This window comes from Nuphar pumila, chromosome 12 (assembly GCF_984573655.1).
Source record: "Nuphar pumila chromosome 12, dmNupPumi1.hap1.1, whole genome shotgun sequence".
Classification (NCBI taxonomy): Eukaryota; Viridiplantae; Streptophyta; class Magnoliopsida; order Nymphaeales; family Nymphaeaceae; genus Nuphar; species Nuphar pumila.
In genome coordinates this window covers 49,764,492-49,779,349 of record NC_143260.1, presented here as the reverse complement: position 1 = coordinate 49,779,349, position 14,858 = coordinate 49,764,492, and the positions used below count along the sequence as shown (strand labels likewise).

The window sequence follows — 14,858 nt, the reverse complement described above, 5'->3', positions numbered from 1 at the left end:
CACCCACACCTATGTGACATAGGTGGGCTTTGACCCCCATTTGACGCAAACACCCTTAGGCGTGCCTTGGCTTGTGGCGTACACCTCATAGCCTATGAGGAGCATGCCTCAGGGTGTTTGCGCTTTTTCAGCGTGCTGCAAGGCGAGGGCCTTTGGATCCTCTAGATCAAATGAATGCAACTGTTGCCACTTTCCAATCTAGTTTTTCTTGTGAGATATCCATGCCATTCATATCATATTATCTTGATTACTGAATGTTCTCTATCTTATGCACCTCGTAATTTTTTGATATGTGCCATTATATTATCTTAATTGTTTTTCTTGTGAGATATGCATGCCATTCATAACATATTATCTTGATTATTGAATGTTCTGTCATATGCAGCTCATAATTGTCAGTTTTATAAGATAGAAATCGACTGGATTCAGATTCAAACTCAAATCCTTAAGTCAATCTGATAGCATTCCTATTGGCACATGTGAGCGTTGAACTTGCAACCTGCGGCGTACTAACGTTTTTTTGACACAACATTCTAACCACCTGCAAACTTGACAATTGCTGAAGGCGGATGGATAGAATATTTAGTAGATGATGTTGTAAATCTTCCCTAGCGACTTGTTCGGATGGACGCCGATTTGGATTAGGGCATCACCATTACGGTCATACTTGTTTTTGCTTTGTGCTTATCACCAGATCTGCAACGTAGCGCACAAGGGGAGCTCTGCGGATTACGATAAGAGAATGGAGGACGGATTGGGGAACCTGATTCAGAGGATGGAGGGGATTGTGATTAACAGTGACGGCGATGAGTCTTCATCCAGAGAGTGTCACTTTCAAGTTCTTAAGGCAATAGAGGCTGCAGAATTGACGATCCAGACACAGGTCTTCTTCTTCTCTACATGCTTCACTGTGCTCCGTATCTTCTGTTTAGTTATTTGCTGATTGATTGTCTTGATTGTTGTCTACACTCTTGATTATTTGTTATTTTGCTAGGATTATAATCTTAATTTTTGGCTTCAAATGATATACAAGTCTCTGTTGTATCTAATTTCTTATCACCAATAGGAAACACTTGTGAGGTTGTTTTGAACCGAATTATAGATGCATGTCTCCGACCACTGAAGTCATTTAGGTCCCATTTTCTGGTGCATATACCATTATTTTCTTGTCTGAATGATATGCAAGTCTCTGTCGTGTCTAATTTCTGCTGACCAATGGGAAACACTTGTGAGGCTATTTTGTACCAAATTATAGATGCATATCACCGACCACTGTTGTCATTTGAGACTCGTTTTCGGGTGCATATACGATTATTTTGTACCAAGTTAGTTTGCTTAAAGTGCTTATGGTGGGCTTCATGTCGGCCTTGTAAGAAAGATCAACATTTAGAAGCTAGGTTGGATGGAGTATATTCTCTCGTCACAATGACAAACTAGGATATGTAAGATTTTGGCATGATCTGCATTGGAAGATTGACAATTGGCTTTCTTATCTGGATTAGCGGATAGACCTTTGTTGGGTTGCATACGTCAATACAGTTGTCATCAATGTTGTAAAAGTTATAATTCATGAGGTGGTCCTTAAGTAAGTTTATAAAGGGGAAAACCACAAGAAGTAAAATTAGGAAGTGTTAAGAAATTCATCAAAACAATATAGTATATAACATGAACATTAGCGTACAGGTGTAAGAATTTTTTTTGAAGCTCTTAATATTATAAAGGAAATAGAAAAATACATGGAAGATAGCTTGCATCATGTGATAGCTAGATTGTAGAAATATATAGTCCTACCTGAGCGCTCTTACATTTGAACCCCCCAGGTCTATCGTGCAGTAAAATGAAAAAAGGGGTTACCAGTGGCTTGAAATGGAGACATGGGTTCAATGATTATGAAACGTTGCTTCTTATTCTTAAGAAAAAAAAGGAAGCCTTTCTTCTTATTATATCACAATATTCAGACAATTTGCCATTAAATATTGCACATGGCTGGCATTGTCTTAGATGGTGTTAAGAAATCATTTAACATGCATCCATTTGGAATAGGTTTATATGGAATAGCACTTGGGTAGGGAAACCTTAATATGAAGGTGTGCAAACGGGAGTGACTCTGCTTCAACCGAGCACACTTGTATATGTCGTTTGAAGTAGGTTGGAACTTAGAACACTAAGTGCCTTAGCATATCTTTTATCAAAATGCCTCTTTTATTGGACTGTAGCCTCCATGTTGGCAAGGTGTGTCCACCAGGTGCCTTGGAAAAAAACCGTTTGGAAAAAATCAACTCGTATGACTCGGGAATTTTTGTTTTTAGGATTTTGAAAATTAAAATTTCTTAAATCATAAAAAATACATTTTAAAATATTCAAAAAATAAAATACAAGAAAACAAATAAAATATAATTCACAAGATGTAAAATCATGGATTGCATATCAAAATATAATGGCAAAAATGTGAAAAACAAATAAGCATACACACCAGCTATCAAGAAAAAATGGTCTGTAGTTAATCCAATTATTTTCTCATAATAGTCCTTGTTTTTTATTTTGAAAAGTTTCAGTTTCAGCCTATCTAGTTCATCGAGAAAAAGAGTAAACAAACTTCTAGACATCTAGTGATTCAGTTATTCACTACGGGTTTACCAGGTTCAGCACCATGATCCATGCAAGGCTGCAGTTCAGCACCTCTCAAGCATAACATGAACACACTATCAAAATAAATATAAACCTGAACAACTTGCAAGTTGCAAAGCTGACTCAATGGTAACTCAACTTAGCACGATAGCAGCTTATGACCTTCCAACCTTCCTCTTTCCAACCAGGCTTACAGAAATGAGAGTAATGGAGTTGGAGATTTGGGGAGTACGGGATGAGAAGGCAAAATGGCAGAAAAACTGCTTTTTAGGAAACAAATGATAAGGATATGCATGAGAAGGATTTTGAATCGGCATATCATATGATTTTCCTTCTCAAAATAGGTTTCTAAAAGGTAAAAGCTACAATTTATAAGCAATAACTGAACAGGCTGATTTTTAAACAACTCGTCACTCGGTTGAGTTTGCCGGATTCCGCTCGAGTAGAAGAGTTTAGTCTAAAAAAAAGTTTGTCATATGGTAGTGGGCTTGTTGCCTTGTTTTTTAGGATAGTGTAGTTGGTGAATGGTACAAGGCGACAAAGCATCTTAACTACAAGTCACATTATACTGCCGTTGAATCATATGGATCATGGGCATAAGCAAGACCAATCAAAGAGATGAGAGGACCACTTCTCAACATTATCTAAGATCTGAGAATTGGGCTTAGGCATGTTGGAATCAAGGGAGACATAACTGGTAGTGGAGAATGATAACTAGAAATGTTAGTCATTTTATTATGCAAACAACATATCCATACAATTTTATATTATTTGAAAAAGATTTAAGGTTATGCATGTGAGAGCTTGCCCACGTTGTTCAATCCATGTCCAAGGGACATGCCAAGTATATGGCTCATCTTGGCTGACATGTCTCGACACCAAAAATGGTTCTAAATGCTCTTTGATTCATTGTGGACATGGCCAAGGTCATGCGTGACATAGTATTGAGTCTATTGACTATGTTTAATGTTAAAATAGTGACTTCTAGTCTTCTATCGTTACATTTGTTTAGAGAGGGGGAGAGAAAAGAGAGTTATTAAAGCAACTGGTAATGTGTTGGTGTTCTTCACCAAAGAGGAAAAAGGTTTTTGTCAAAGGGTATACAGCAGGATGGGATGTGTATTACTAACTTAGCAAACTATATTCACTTTCCTCAAAATTTACAAGAAAATCTAATACCCAGTTAGTGTGTAACGCCCCAAAATCATGGACTTGAAACCTTTTATGAAAAAGGTTGAAAACTTTGAAATCAATCATTTATCAGAGTTTAAAACAGAAGTTCAGCGGAAGATCAGGTTTAAAACAACAAGTCCCTAGACCTTGGGCACATTACAACCAAAAGCAGATTCCCTCTTACAAACCGATTTGCAGTTTAAATATATATTTTATTGAAATGAAAAGAAGAACCACATTTTGGTAATACAGTTTTAGAAATGCAGAGTTATAATCAAAAGAGATGCTTTCAAAGAAACCTTATACCGCATCTATCAAAAGTATCCCCAGGAGCGCAACGTCAGGAAAGGGCATTGCCTTGAGTGCATCGCGTCATCATGCCATCGCAAGCTGTCTCAACCTGTTCACCACCTGCCCATGAAAATGGGTCAGTCACACAACAGACTAGTAGGGGTGCAAAGGACAAGAAAGTGCAGAAGCTGCAATAAGTAAGATAAACGCTAGCCCAAGCAAAAACAAGCAAGACTAGCAGATCTAACCAAATGTGCTGTGGAGTAAGCAAAGCTCTAGTAAAGCAGACAACTACGTAAAAGAGCAGGAAGGATCAGAGTGCTTGAACAAACCACTATAGCAATCTCACAAATATAATAGGTGAAGAGTAACTAACTCTATCCACCAGCCAAGCAAAAGCAATTGCAAATGCAAAAGACAAGTATTCATAACAACATTCGAAATAAATACAAGTACCATTATATGGTTCAGCCTATCGGCCAACAGCTACATTAATCATGAGGCACAAGCTATTGCATCACAAACAATTTGTAAGCTACACAGGATAAGCAATCAACTAGTATGAGAAGCTAGTTATCACCAAGCACAGAACTGCGTAAGCAGTTTAACCAACAAGGGTAACGCCTCGACAGGCGTACCTAGCTCAACGAGTAGCATACCTAACTACCGAGATAACAAGCAAGCAAGCAATGCACGTCACAATATGCATATCTCAAGATCATGTGCATAAGTTATATCTTGTCTCATTACTGAGCAGGCCGTTGTGGGTACGCACAAGGCAAAACGTAGAAACAGCCGAGATCGATTCGGGGGTCCATTATGCTATGTATTTTATTATACCCCGAATGACTGACTGAGTCCGCTTCCTAAGGGGACGGTCTGTGACAAAGAGAGTAAATCCCCAAAGGCAAACAAAGGCCTAATGGATGCGCATCCGTACTTCTGCAGAAGTGGCCCAAAGGATTTCCCCTAACCTCCGATGACTAGAGAAGGTCGGATCTTTGCCCGAGATTGCCATATATGACTGTCCATCGGAGTTTTGTACCATCCATCCTCTCTCTTGATGAACCGTTCCGAATGAGCACGACGGAGGGTTTCTTAACTGCCGTCCCATTCTCATGCTCTGGTCTTTCAACCCAATCGAGCATCTTGCCTGTGAAGGCGCATGATTATTATTTAGGTGAGTTATACGCGCCATTGCGCGTTCGAGACAAGCACATAATTCACATCTTACTCACAGCAGTACGCATCGTAACTATTCACATATACAATCACGATGAAAAGGGGGTCAATTCTCAGTGAGGGTAGAAACATCACTCTTGTGATCTCAAACACATGCCATTGCATGTTCGAGGCAGACATAGGCTTCTCATCCTACTCATCGTAGTACGCAACGTACCTGTTCAAAAGTACAATCACGATAAGAGGGGTATGGATCTCTCGCACGAAATCCCAAAGCTTCTACTTTATAGAAACCCGCAGTGAACTCATTCCAGTTCCAACTGATCGTGCTCGGGTCCTTTAGACAATCGCGAGCAATCTGCCTATTAGGCGAAAACAACATAACAGAATTAGCTTAATGTGTCAATACACGCTTAGAGGTTACTATATACCTTTTGTTCTGCTCTCGTAGCCCAAACATATCGTATGAGACTAAGGGTACAACTACAAGAGGAGGAACATGGATCTCTCGTAAGAGATCCAACAATACCTTCACGAAAGAAGGCACCACAATCATGGTTGAACCAGAAAGCCTAGAAACTAGGTCTCGCATCAAAGGTGAGGTAGCGCCGATCTAGCGATGGCGCAAGTACCTCGCCAGGATTCCCGCCCCTACTCGTGCACAGGCTTCTAAACCAGGCTATCTGAGTCAAATCGAATAGGTGAACTAAGGTTGTAACACACCTATCCCGAATGCACCGATTTGGGAGATCTGGCCGCAATCACTTTACAAGCTATACATTCCGGAAAATAGGATCGCACCTAAGACGATGTCTTTTGAGAACTGAAGTGCATAAGTGCGTGCCGTGGCTTGTAAGCCAAGTGAAATGATATACACTATACATTCGAAGCTGCACGCAGGGAGTGTAAGCTGACAAGAGGCAAACTCATGCACATACTAATACAAAGGCAAAACGAGGGACAAGACTCGGTGGGCGAAGCCGCACCGCGAGGGTAGAATGCTAAAGCTCCACACGAGGTATGAGATCATACCTCGATCATCGTAACGCACAAGCAGGCAAACCCGTAAGCAACTCGTGAGGTAAGAGATCCTATACTGACCATGCGAGTGTAAGGGATGACTCACGAGGCATGGGGTTGCACCTCGATAGATCAATAAACGCAAGTAGGAAAAGGAGCGTGCGACAAAGATAGGATACATGCACGAACAAGGCATATGCACGAAGCGCAGCAACAAAGTAAAGACGAATACATACAAAAGGTAAGTGCAAGAGCAAGCACGACAGCACAGGAAAGTAAAATACGAAGAGTAAAGCAGAAGCAAAGCCATGGCGCATAAAGCGCGGGGCAACAAGTAAATACAAGAAGTAAAGTACAATAACGTAAAGGAGGACCAATCATCCTGGAGAACAAGGCAAACATAAGCAAGTAAATGCCAAGGCGCAAAGCGCGGGGCAGCAGGAAAGTAAAGTGCGAGAAAGTAGGGAGGACAAGGATCGCGAAACCGCGTCCTTGAGTAAAGAGACATGAAATGTAAAGACAGGAATGAAAAGCCTAGGCACATATAGCGCGGCGGCGATAGAAACGAAAGTGCAAGAAAGTAAAGAGGACAAGGATCGCGAAACCGCGTCCTTGAAGGTAAAGACATACGTATATATATTATACGTATACATATATCATCCTCTTTTAGTTATCTTTCTTATTTTAGCATTTATCAGTTCATTGTCCTTTCACGCAAGAATCCCCTACCTTAAGGGGTTGCGGGTCCTCGTACGCATGCAGCGTAGGCAAGCAAGAGCTCGAGCCACAGAGGGCGAGCTGGATCCACCGTTCAACCTGGAGATCTCAGAACATTAGCATATGCCGAATATAAACAAGAAGCAACAAGGCAACCAAGCCTTTTGCCTGCAGGAGGCAGAGGCAGGAGCTCTGCATCCTGCAGACAAGGGTGCCAGAGGCAGGGGCCTCAGCCCTGCTTGGCAACAACAGCAGAGGCAGGGAGCAGGAGCTCCCTGTCTGCTAGCACAAGGAAAAGCAGGGGAGGGAGCAGAAGCTCCCTGCCATACCTGCCACAACAAGGCAGGGGGGGGAGCACCCCCTGTCAGAACACAAGACAGGGGCGCAACCCCCTGCCGGCAGCAAGAACAAGGCAAGGGGGCAAAGCCCCTTGCCGGAGAACAACGAAATGCAGGGGGCAAGCCCCTGCTCGAAAACAGGAAAGCAGGGGGCTTCGCCCCCTGCCGGCAAAAATGCAGGAGGCAGGGGGACAAAACCCCCTGCCGAGAAGGAACAAGAGAACAGGGGGGGCTCCGCCCCCTGCTGGGCCACAAATACAGGGGGAACTCCATCCCCTGCAGCAGGCACAAGGACAGGGGGACAGAGGGTGCAGGGGGGGGGGGCTCCGCCCCCTGCTGGGCCATAAATACAGGGGGAACTCCATCCCCTGCAGGCAAAACAGCAGAAGGCAGGGGGGCCTCGCCCCCTGCCGGCAAACAAAAAGAAGACAGGGGGCAAAGCCCCCTGCCGAGAGGCAACACCAAGGCAGGGGGACCCCTCCCCCTACCGAGAATCACCAAAAGAGCAGGGGGGCTCAGTCCCCCTGCTGCCCTACGCAAAAAGGCAGGGGGGGTAACCCCCTGCCGACAAGAGGCGACAGGGGGCTCAACCCCCCTGTCGACCAAGAACAAAAAGGCAGGGGGGGGGGTAACCCCCTGCCAAAACAAGAGGCGACAGGGGGCTCAGCCCCCCCCCCCCCCCTGTCGTCCCACAGCAAAGAGAGTGACAGGGGGCGGAACCCCCTGCCAAGAAGAGCCAACGACAGGGGGCTCAGCCTCCTGTCGACCAACAACAAAGGGTGGCAGGGGGGTTTAGCCCCCTGCCAACAAGCGGTGGTGACAGGGGGCTCAGCCCCCCTGTCGATCCACCCAACACACAGGAGAAAAGAGGGGAGGGTTATACCTCCGAAGACCGTAGCGACCGGAGGAGGAGCGGCCGACAACCCCAGCGTCGAGGTCAACAGCGTCAGCCTCCCACGAAGGGGAGCCGAGAGAAAAGGTGGTCGCCGGAGCTGAGAGGTCGTCGGGGAACGAGGTCGTCAGTGGCCGGCGCAGTCGACAGCAGACAGGAGGGTGGCGACGAACGTCGGCGGCTGTTGTCGACCGAGGTCACCGAACGGAGGGGGGGGGGGGCGCTGCCGAGGCTCAAGGGGAGACAACGAAGGGGCGGCCGACGCTGCCAGCTGCCGAAGACCACCCAGAGGGGAGACGAGGGGCGAATCGCCGGCGCTCGGCGACTACAGGGAGGAACGCAACTCGTCGGGGTGGCTGCCGAAACTCAGAGGGGAGGCGGCCGGACGGAGATGCTCGCATCGTCAGGAGGCCGGCAGCGAGGATCATCGATCATCGGGGAGGCTGCCGGACTGAGAGGGGAGTGCTCCTATCATCGGGAGGCCGCAGGGAGGATCGCCGGTCGGAAACGCTCGCCGGCGTCTCCGATCGCCGACGGGAGCGTGATGGGGGCGGCGCAGAAGAGAGAGAAGGGGCGAGGGGGTTTGCCCCTCGCCCGAGACGCCTGCGTCTTTTTAAAAGACGCAGGTTCTCGAGAGTTCGAGAACCCGGGTCCGGGTTGAGCTCGGGTCCAGCCCGGATCCGGGCCCGACACAGGGGTCAGACTCTGACTCGTGTCCGACACGTGCCGGGCACGTGTCTGACACGAGTCAGACGCGATTTTTTTTTTCAGGGGCTTTACATAGTGTCCTACTTGTATCACTATCCTTTAGAAGAAATTCTAACATCCAAATAGTATCATGATTGAATTGGGATTTCCATGACTAAGAATTAGGATTCTTGTGTTCGGTATTCAGGATTCTTGAGGAAATGAGATTCGTACTTTAAGGACTTCTTGTTGCTTTGATCGAACCAAATCAGACCCATTCCTTAAGTGTTCCATTTACATATACACATTTATATGTATGTGCTGCATTTTAAACAATTTTTCTTACAAACAATTTGTTTGTTAATTATAAATATTTATAAACGTTGGTTTGGTTTAGTTTTATATGCAATAAACGAAATATATCCAGACAGAGCCTTTCATGCAGAGAAGAAAGAAAGAGAATAGAGTGCTAGGGAAGATTTCTGGATTCACGTTTCCCATTATGGGGACGTGCTGTGTAACCTCCTATAAAAAATAAAATGTTCGTTTACAATAATGCCCCTATATTACAAAACATAACATGTACATTAAGTGAGGGCAAAATAGACAAAACATAAAATTACAGTTATACACAAATTCGTGACCCAGATCCACATGAACCAGTTTTGGAGCGAATCTGGTTCAAAATCCAGAACTGGATCTGGGTCCAGATTCATGGTCCAGCTACTATCCAATACCTTCCCTCAAGTTGTACATGGTGTTCACCATGAACAACTTGATTTTAAGGTACCAAAATCTTTGTGTTGTCAATCCTTTTGTGAATAAATCAGCTATTTGATTTTTTGTACCCACAAAATTTGCCTCTAACTCTCCATCTTCAGTCTTTTGCCTGATAAAATGCTGATCAATTTCAATATGTTTCATTCTACCATGTTGAACCGATTAATGATATTTTAATGTCCCTTTGATTGTCACAAAATATCACAGCTTTTTGCAATCTTTCTCTCAATTCTGACAACAAAAATCTTATCCATGTAAGTTATGAAGTAACCGCTGCCATCCCTCTATATTCTGCTTCGGTGATTGATCTAGCAATTGCCCTTTGCTTTTTGCTACTCTTGTACTTGTTAAAGGCTTCGCATAGGCGACCTAGGTGCAACCCCACCGCCTAGGCGACTGGGCTTAGGCGGTGGGTTTGGGCGAGGGCCCTATTTTACCGCCTAGCTCGCCTAGGCTGGGACCGCCTAGGCCCTAAAGCCTTTTTGGTCTTTTTTGGTTGACGTTGACCACAAGTATAAAAAGGGGAAAGGGGCTTTCCCTTTCTCCTTTTTGCGCTCTCTCCCTCTCTTGCCCTTTTTGCTCTCTCTCTCTCTCTCTAGGGTTTTTGCTGCAGCAAGAAGAAGAAAAAGAAGAAAAAGAAGAAAAAGAAGAAAAAGAAGAAAAACAAGAGGTACAGCCTCTATCTCTCTGTTTCTCTCACTCATTGTCTCGTTTTCACTTTCTTTTTGTCTCATTCTCTCACTCTCTTGCTGTCTCGTTCTCACTCTTTGTCTCACTCTCTCACTCTCTCTGTCTTGTTCTCTCACTCTCGTTGAGGACATACAAGTTTCTGTACCTTTTTCCTTCAGCGAACATTTTCCTCTTGAGAAGATCCTTCATATAAACAAAATCAAGTGTAAATGTGACGCTAGAATTCATGTCGTCCGTAAGCTTAAAAATGAAAACCAACTTTTTTTTTTTATGTTGGGAACATGCAAGGTACTTAACAATGAGAGAGACTCTGAATTAGAGATAAGAATAGAAACATGACCAACATGTGAAATTGGGTGTCGAGTTTCATCACCAGTAACAACATTGCTATTACCACGATAAGGAATTAATTAAGAAAACTTACCCCACATTACCACTAATGTGATTGGTTTCTCCATATCTATATACCACACCCTTTATTCATTCTGCCTCAGATTCAAGCCTGTAAGTGCAGTGAGAAGGAGATTCTTGTCCAGTTTGACAACATTTGAACTTTTTGCCTCACTCGGTTGCCCTTTTTGTTGTTCCTAGCCATTATTATCCCTCTTAATTTGAACCATATTAACTTCTGAATTATATCTGGCATCATCTTTGTACCAACAATTTGCCTTTGTGTCCAGACTTTTTACATACATAACATGTAGGAACTCTTTGTCCTCGATTATAAGTGGAGTTTTTGAAGTAGGCAGTAAGCCCCTATCTCCACCATTGTTTTTACCACAATCTCTGCCTCCTCGATAACCACTGACCTATCCCACGAGGTCTAGTGAAAAGCACATCTTGAGAATCTCCCTGGCTTTTATTCATCAGACCAGATAAACCCTTCAAAGACATCTCATAATCTAGTAATTTTGGCCTCAAGTTCTCAAAGGTGGGAAGAGAAGGGAGGCATGATAATAAGGTTGATAAGATATGATACTCAGTACCTAAACCATTAAGTGTTTGCTGCACCTTGTCTTTATTTGGAACCTTGCAACCAATTAAGGCCACCTTATTCAAATATTCCATAATGTTGGTGTTGTTGTCTTTCTTCAAGTTTTGAAACTCTCTCTTCAAAAACATAACTTTGGATTATGGTATTTGGTAATATGTTTGTGCATGATACATCCAAAGTTGCATGGCTTTGCAATCTTTTGTGATACTGACCAATACCTCTTGTGAAAGGGTTGATGTAATGTAGGCAAAAAGAGCCCAATCTCTTTTCATTCAATTGATAAATTCTGGATTCTTAATCTACAATCTGCCCTATCTCATCCTTCTCTTCCTGCAAAATAGATTTTGCCGGGACCGAGATGGACCCATCCAGGTGCCCTGACAGATATTGACTCCCTGTGAAAGGAATAATTTGCCTTTTCCAGATTAAAAAGTTGGAATTATTTAACTTTTTGGAAACAATATGGGGGAAGAAATTTGAGGAAAGATTTTGGAGGAGAGTAGAAATTAAAATCAATGAAAAAAAAAGATTGAAACTCAACTTGATCTGCTCTGCAGTTTTTTTTTTAAATAACTGATCATGAGCAGTCAGACTAGAGTTACCAGTCGAGGAAGCGGGAGCGGGAAGCGAGGCACTTTCAAAATTTTAGGAAACGGGAAGCGTGGGACCACTTAGAAGAAAATTACGAACCGTCTCGGAAGCGAACCGGAAGCGACCTAGGAAGCGAACCGGAAGCGAGGGGGAAGCGAAAAAAATAAAAAAAATGAGAAAAAATGAGAAAAAATGGGGAAGCGAGGGGGAAGCGCGCTTCCCATAAATGAGAAACACGCTTCCCCATGCATTTCGGGGAAGGGCGCGTATCGGGGAAGGGCGCTTCCCCATACGCCTAGGCGCTTCCGGTAACTCTGAGTCAGACCTCAATAACACCTTGAATGAGGTTAATTCAAGAGGCTGAATTCACTAGGAATAAAACAAACAAGAATTGAATTTGCGATAACCAGATCCGAGATATCTAGATCTGATTTTATGATGTCTAGATTAAATAACACAGATAAGAGGGAAATCTGGATTTTTTTTTGAGACTGGAGACATGAATATAATTGAAAATATGCAATAAAATTTCATGAGTAATATGGGATTTCAACAAAGATATGACAATCTATATATATAGATCTGACATGTGATAATCAGATCTATACAATAGGACGGGCCTGTTAGAATCCTTCAAAGTCGACATCAAAGAAGCTGCAGAGAGGAGAGGAAAAAGATGCTGCAACTAATCACGATTTTCCGTAATGAAAAAATCCTGATCTCTTCCTTTTAATATAAGAAACAAAACCTAATACACAGTTTTTACAAGTAACCCTAATAAGTTACAAGTATTTACAAGTATGTCCAATATATGTTGGACATGTTACACAAATGTAGTTTGGATCCGGATCCGGATCCAAATCCAAACTCAAATACAAATACACAAATATCTTGTTTAATAGTCTCTCTCAAGTTGTGCATGATTTTGAATCATGAACAACTTGCTCTTTAGGAACCAAAAACGACACTTTGTGAGTCCCTTAGTGAACAAATCATCCACTTGGTCTTCTGTTCTAACATAATGAGGCTCAATCTCTTTTTCTTCAATCTTCTGCCTGATAAATTGCTGATCAATTTCAATGTGCTTGGTCTTGCTGTGATGAATATGATTAAGAGATATTTGAATAGCACATTGGTTGTCACAAAGGAGGGAGCAACTAACAATCGACTCCTTTAACTTTGTTAACAAATGTCTAGTCCATGTTACTTCTGCCGTAGCAACAACCATCGCCCTGTATTCGACTTTCGTGCTCGATCTAGCCACTGCCTTCTGTTTTCTACTACTTCAGGAAACAAGATTGGCACCAATGAAAATACCATAACCTGAAACTGACTTTCGATCATCAGGATCTCCGATCCGGTCTTCATCTGAAAAAACAATGATACCATGAGCAATATTTATGGATCTGCTTTTGGTGTACAAAAGTCCATCTCCAACAGTACTCTTCAAGTATCTCAGTATCCGTTTTACTGCATCCATGTGTCCTGTCCTTGGCTCATGCATGAATTGAGAAACTTGACTAACTGAATATTAGGGGTGGCAAAATCTGACACGACCCGCCAACCCGCTTCTTAGCCGGGTTCGGGTTTGGCTTAAATGGGTTCGTGTCGTAAACGGGTCGATCCGCCTAACTCGTTTATTAAACGGGTCCGGTTCGTGTTAGGGGTATGCCAAGCCGCCAACCTGGCTGACTCGTTTAATAAACGGGTTAGGCGGGCGAGTCAACCCGTTTACCCGAACCCGACCCGCCAACCCGCCCACTAACATGCCAACCTGTCGGCTAACCCGAACCCGAACCCGACCCGCCAACCCGTTTACCCGACCCGATTATTAAACAGGTTAACCATGTCGTGTCGGGTTACCCGTTTAATAAATGGGTCTGGTTCGTGTTTGCCACAGCCGACCCGTTTAATAAACGGGTCGGGTTCGTGTCAAGGTATGCTGACCCGTCAACACGCGGACCCGACCCGCCAACCCAACCCGATTGCCACCCCTACTGAATATGTGATATCGGGCCTGATAAATGTAAGATACTGAAGCATCCCCACTAAATTCTGATATTTGGTGGGATCATGATACAAGTCTCCGTCTTGTGTACCACACTAGGAGTAGCAAGAGGTTTACAATCCTCCCTTCCAGCCTTTTTTAGCAGATTCAAGGTGTATTTATGTTGGGTTAAAGTAAGCTTATTTTCTTGATTATCCACCTCTACTCCAAGAAAGTACCAAAGATTTCCAAGGTCCTTCATATTAGACAAGATATTCGTGTATTTGTATTTGAGTTTGGATCAGGATCCAAACTGCATTTGTGTAACATGTCCAACATATATTGGACATACTTATAAATACTTGTAACTTATTAGGGTTACTTGTAAAGATTGTGTATTAGGTTTTGTTTCTTATATTAAAAGGAAGAGATCACAATTTTTTTTTAACAGGAGAAAGCACAAGTTAAAAACAATCTGAACAATCTCATCAAGGGAGAGTAAACTGCGATTTTTTTTGTTTTTGATATAAAATTGCACACAGCAATAATAAAAACAGATGTCTAGAAAGAATCCAGGAAGACTACAGACCTCTATATCACATAGATGAAGACAAATAGTATGAAAACAAATCAGATCTGTTCATACACAGATCTGTTGTTATAAACAGAAAAGAAAAGAAGTATGAGCAGACATCAGATCTGATACACAGATCTGGAAAAAAAATCAGATCTGATACACAGATCGGACAAATAAGGAAGGAAGTATGAGCAGACGTCAGATCTACAAATCTGAAAAAAATCAGATCTGATACACAGATCGGACGAATAAATCCGATATGCACAGGTCGGCGGTTACAAAAAGGAAGAAATGAAGATATCGTAAACGGG

General features: G+C 43.1%; 1 protein-coding gene across 2 annotated transcripts in view; it reads left to right on the top strand.

Annotated features, from left to right (window-relative positions):
- Positions 1 to 464: 464 nt before the first annotated feature.
- LOC149820888 (uncharacterized) overlaps positions 465 to 14,858 on the top strand; it is a 200,285-nt gene continuing 185,891 nt past the window's right edge. For both annotated transcript variants that reach the window (XM_089982560.1, XM_089982559.1), the window contains exon 1: positions 465 to 883. In XM_089982560.1, the coding sequence (XP_089838686.1) occupies positions 743 to 883 (141 nt within the window). In that variant the 5' untranslated portion in view covers positions 465 to 742. The remainder of the gene's footprint in view (positions 884 to 14,858) is intronic.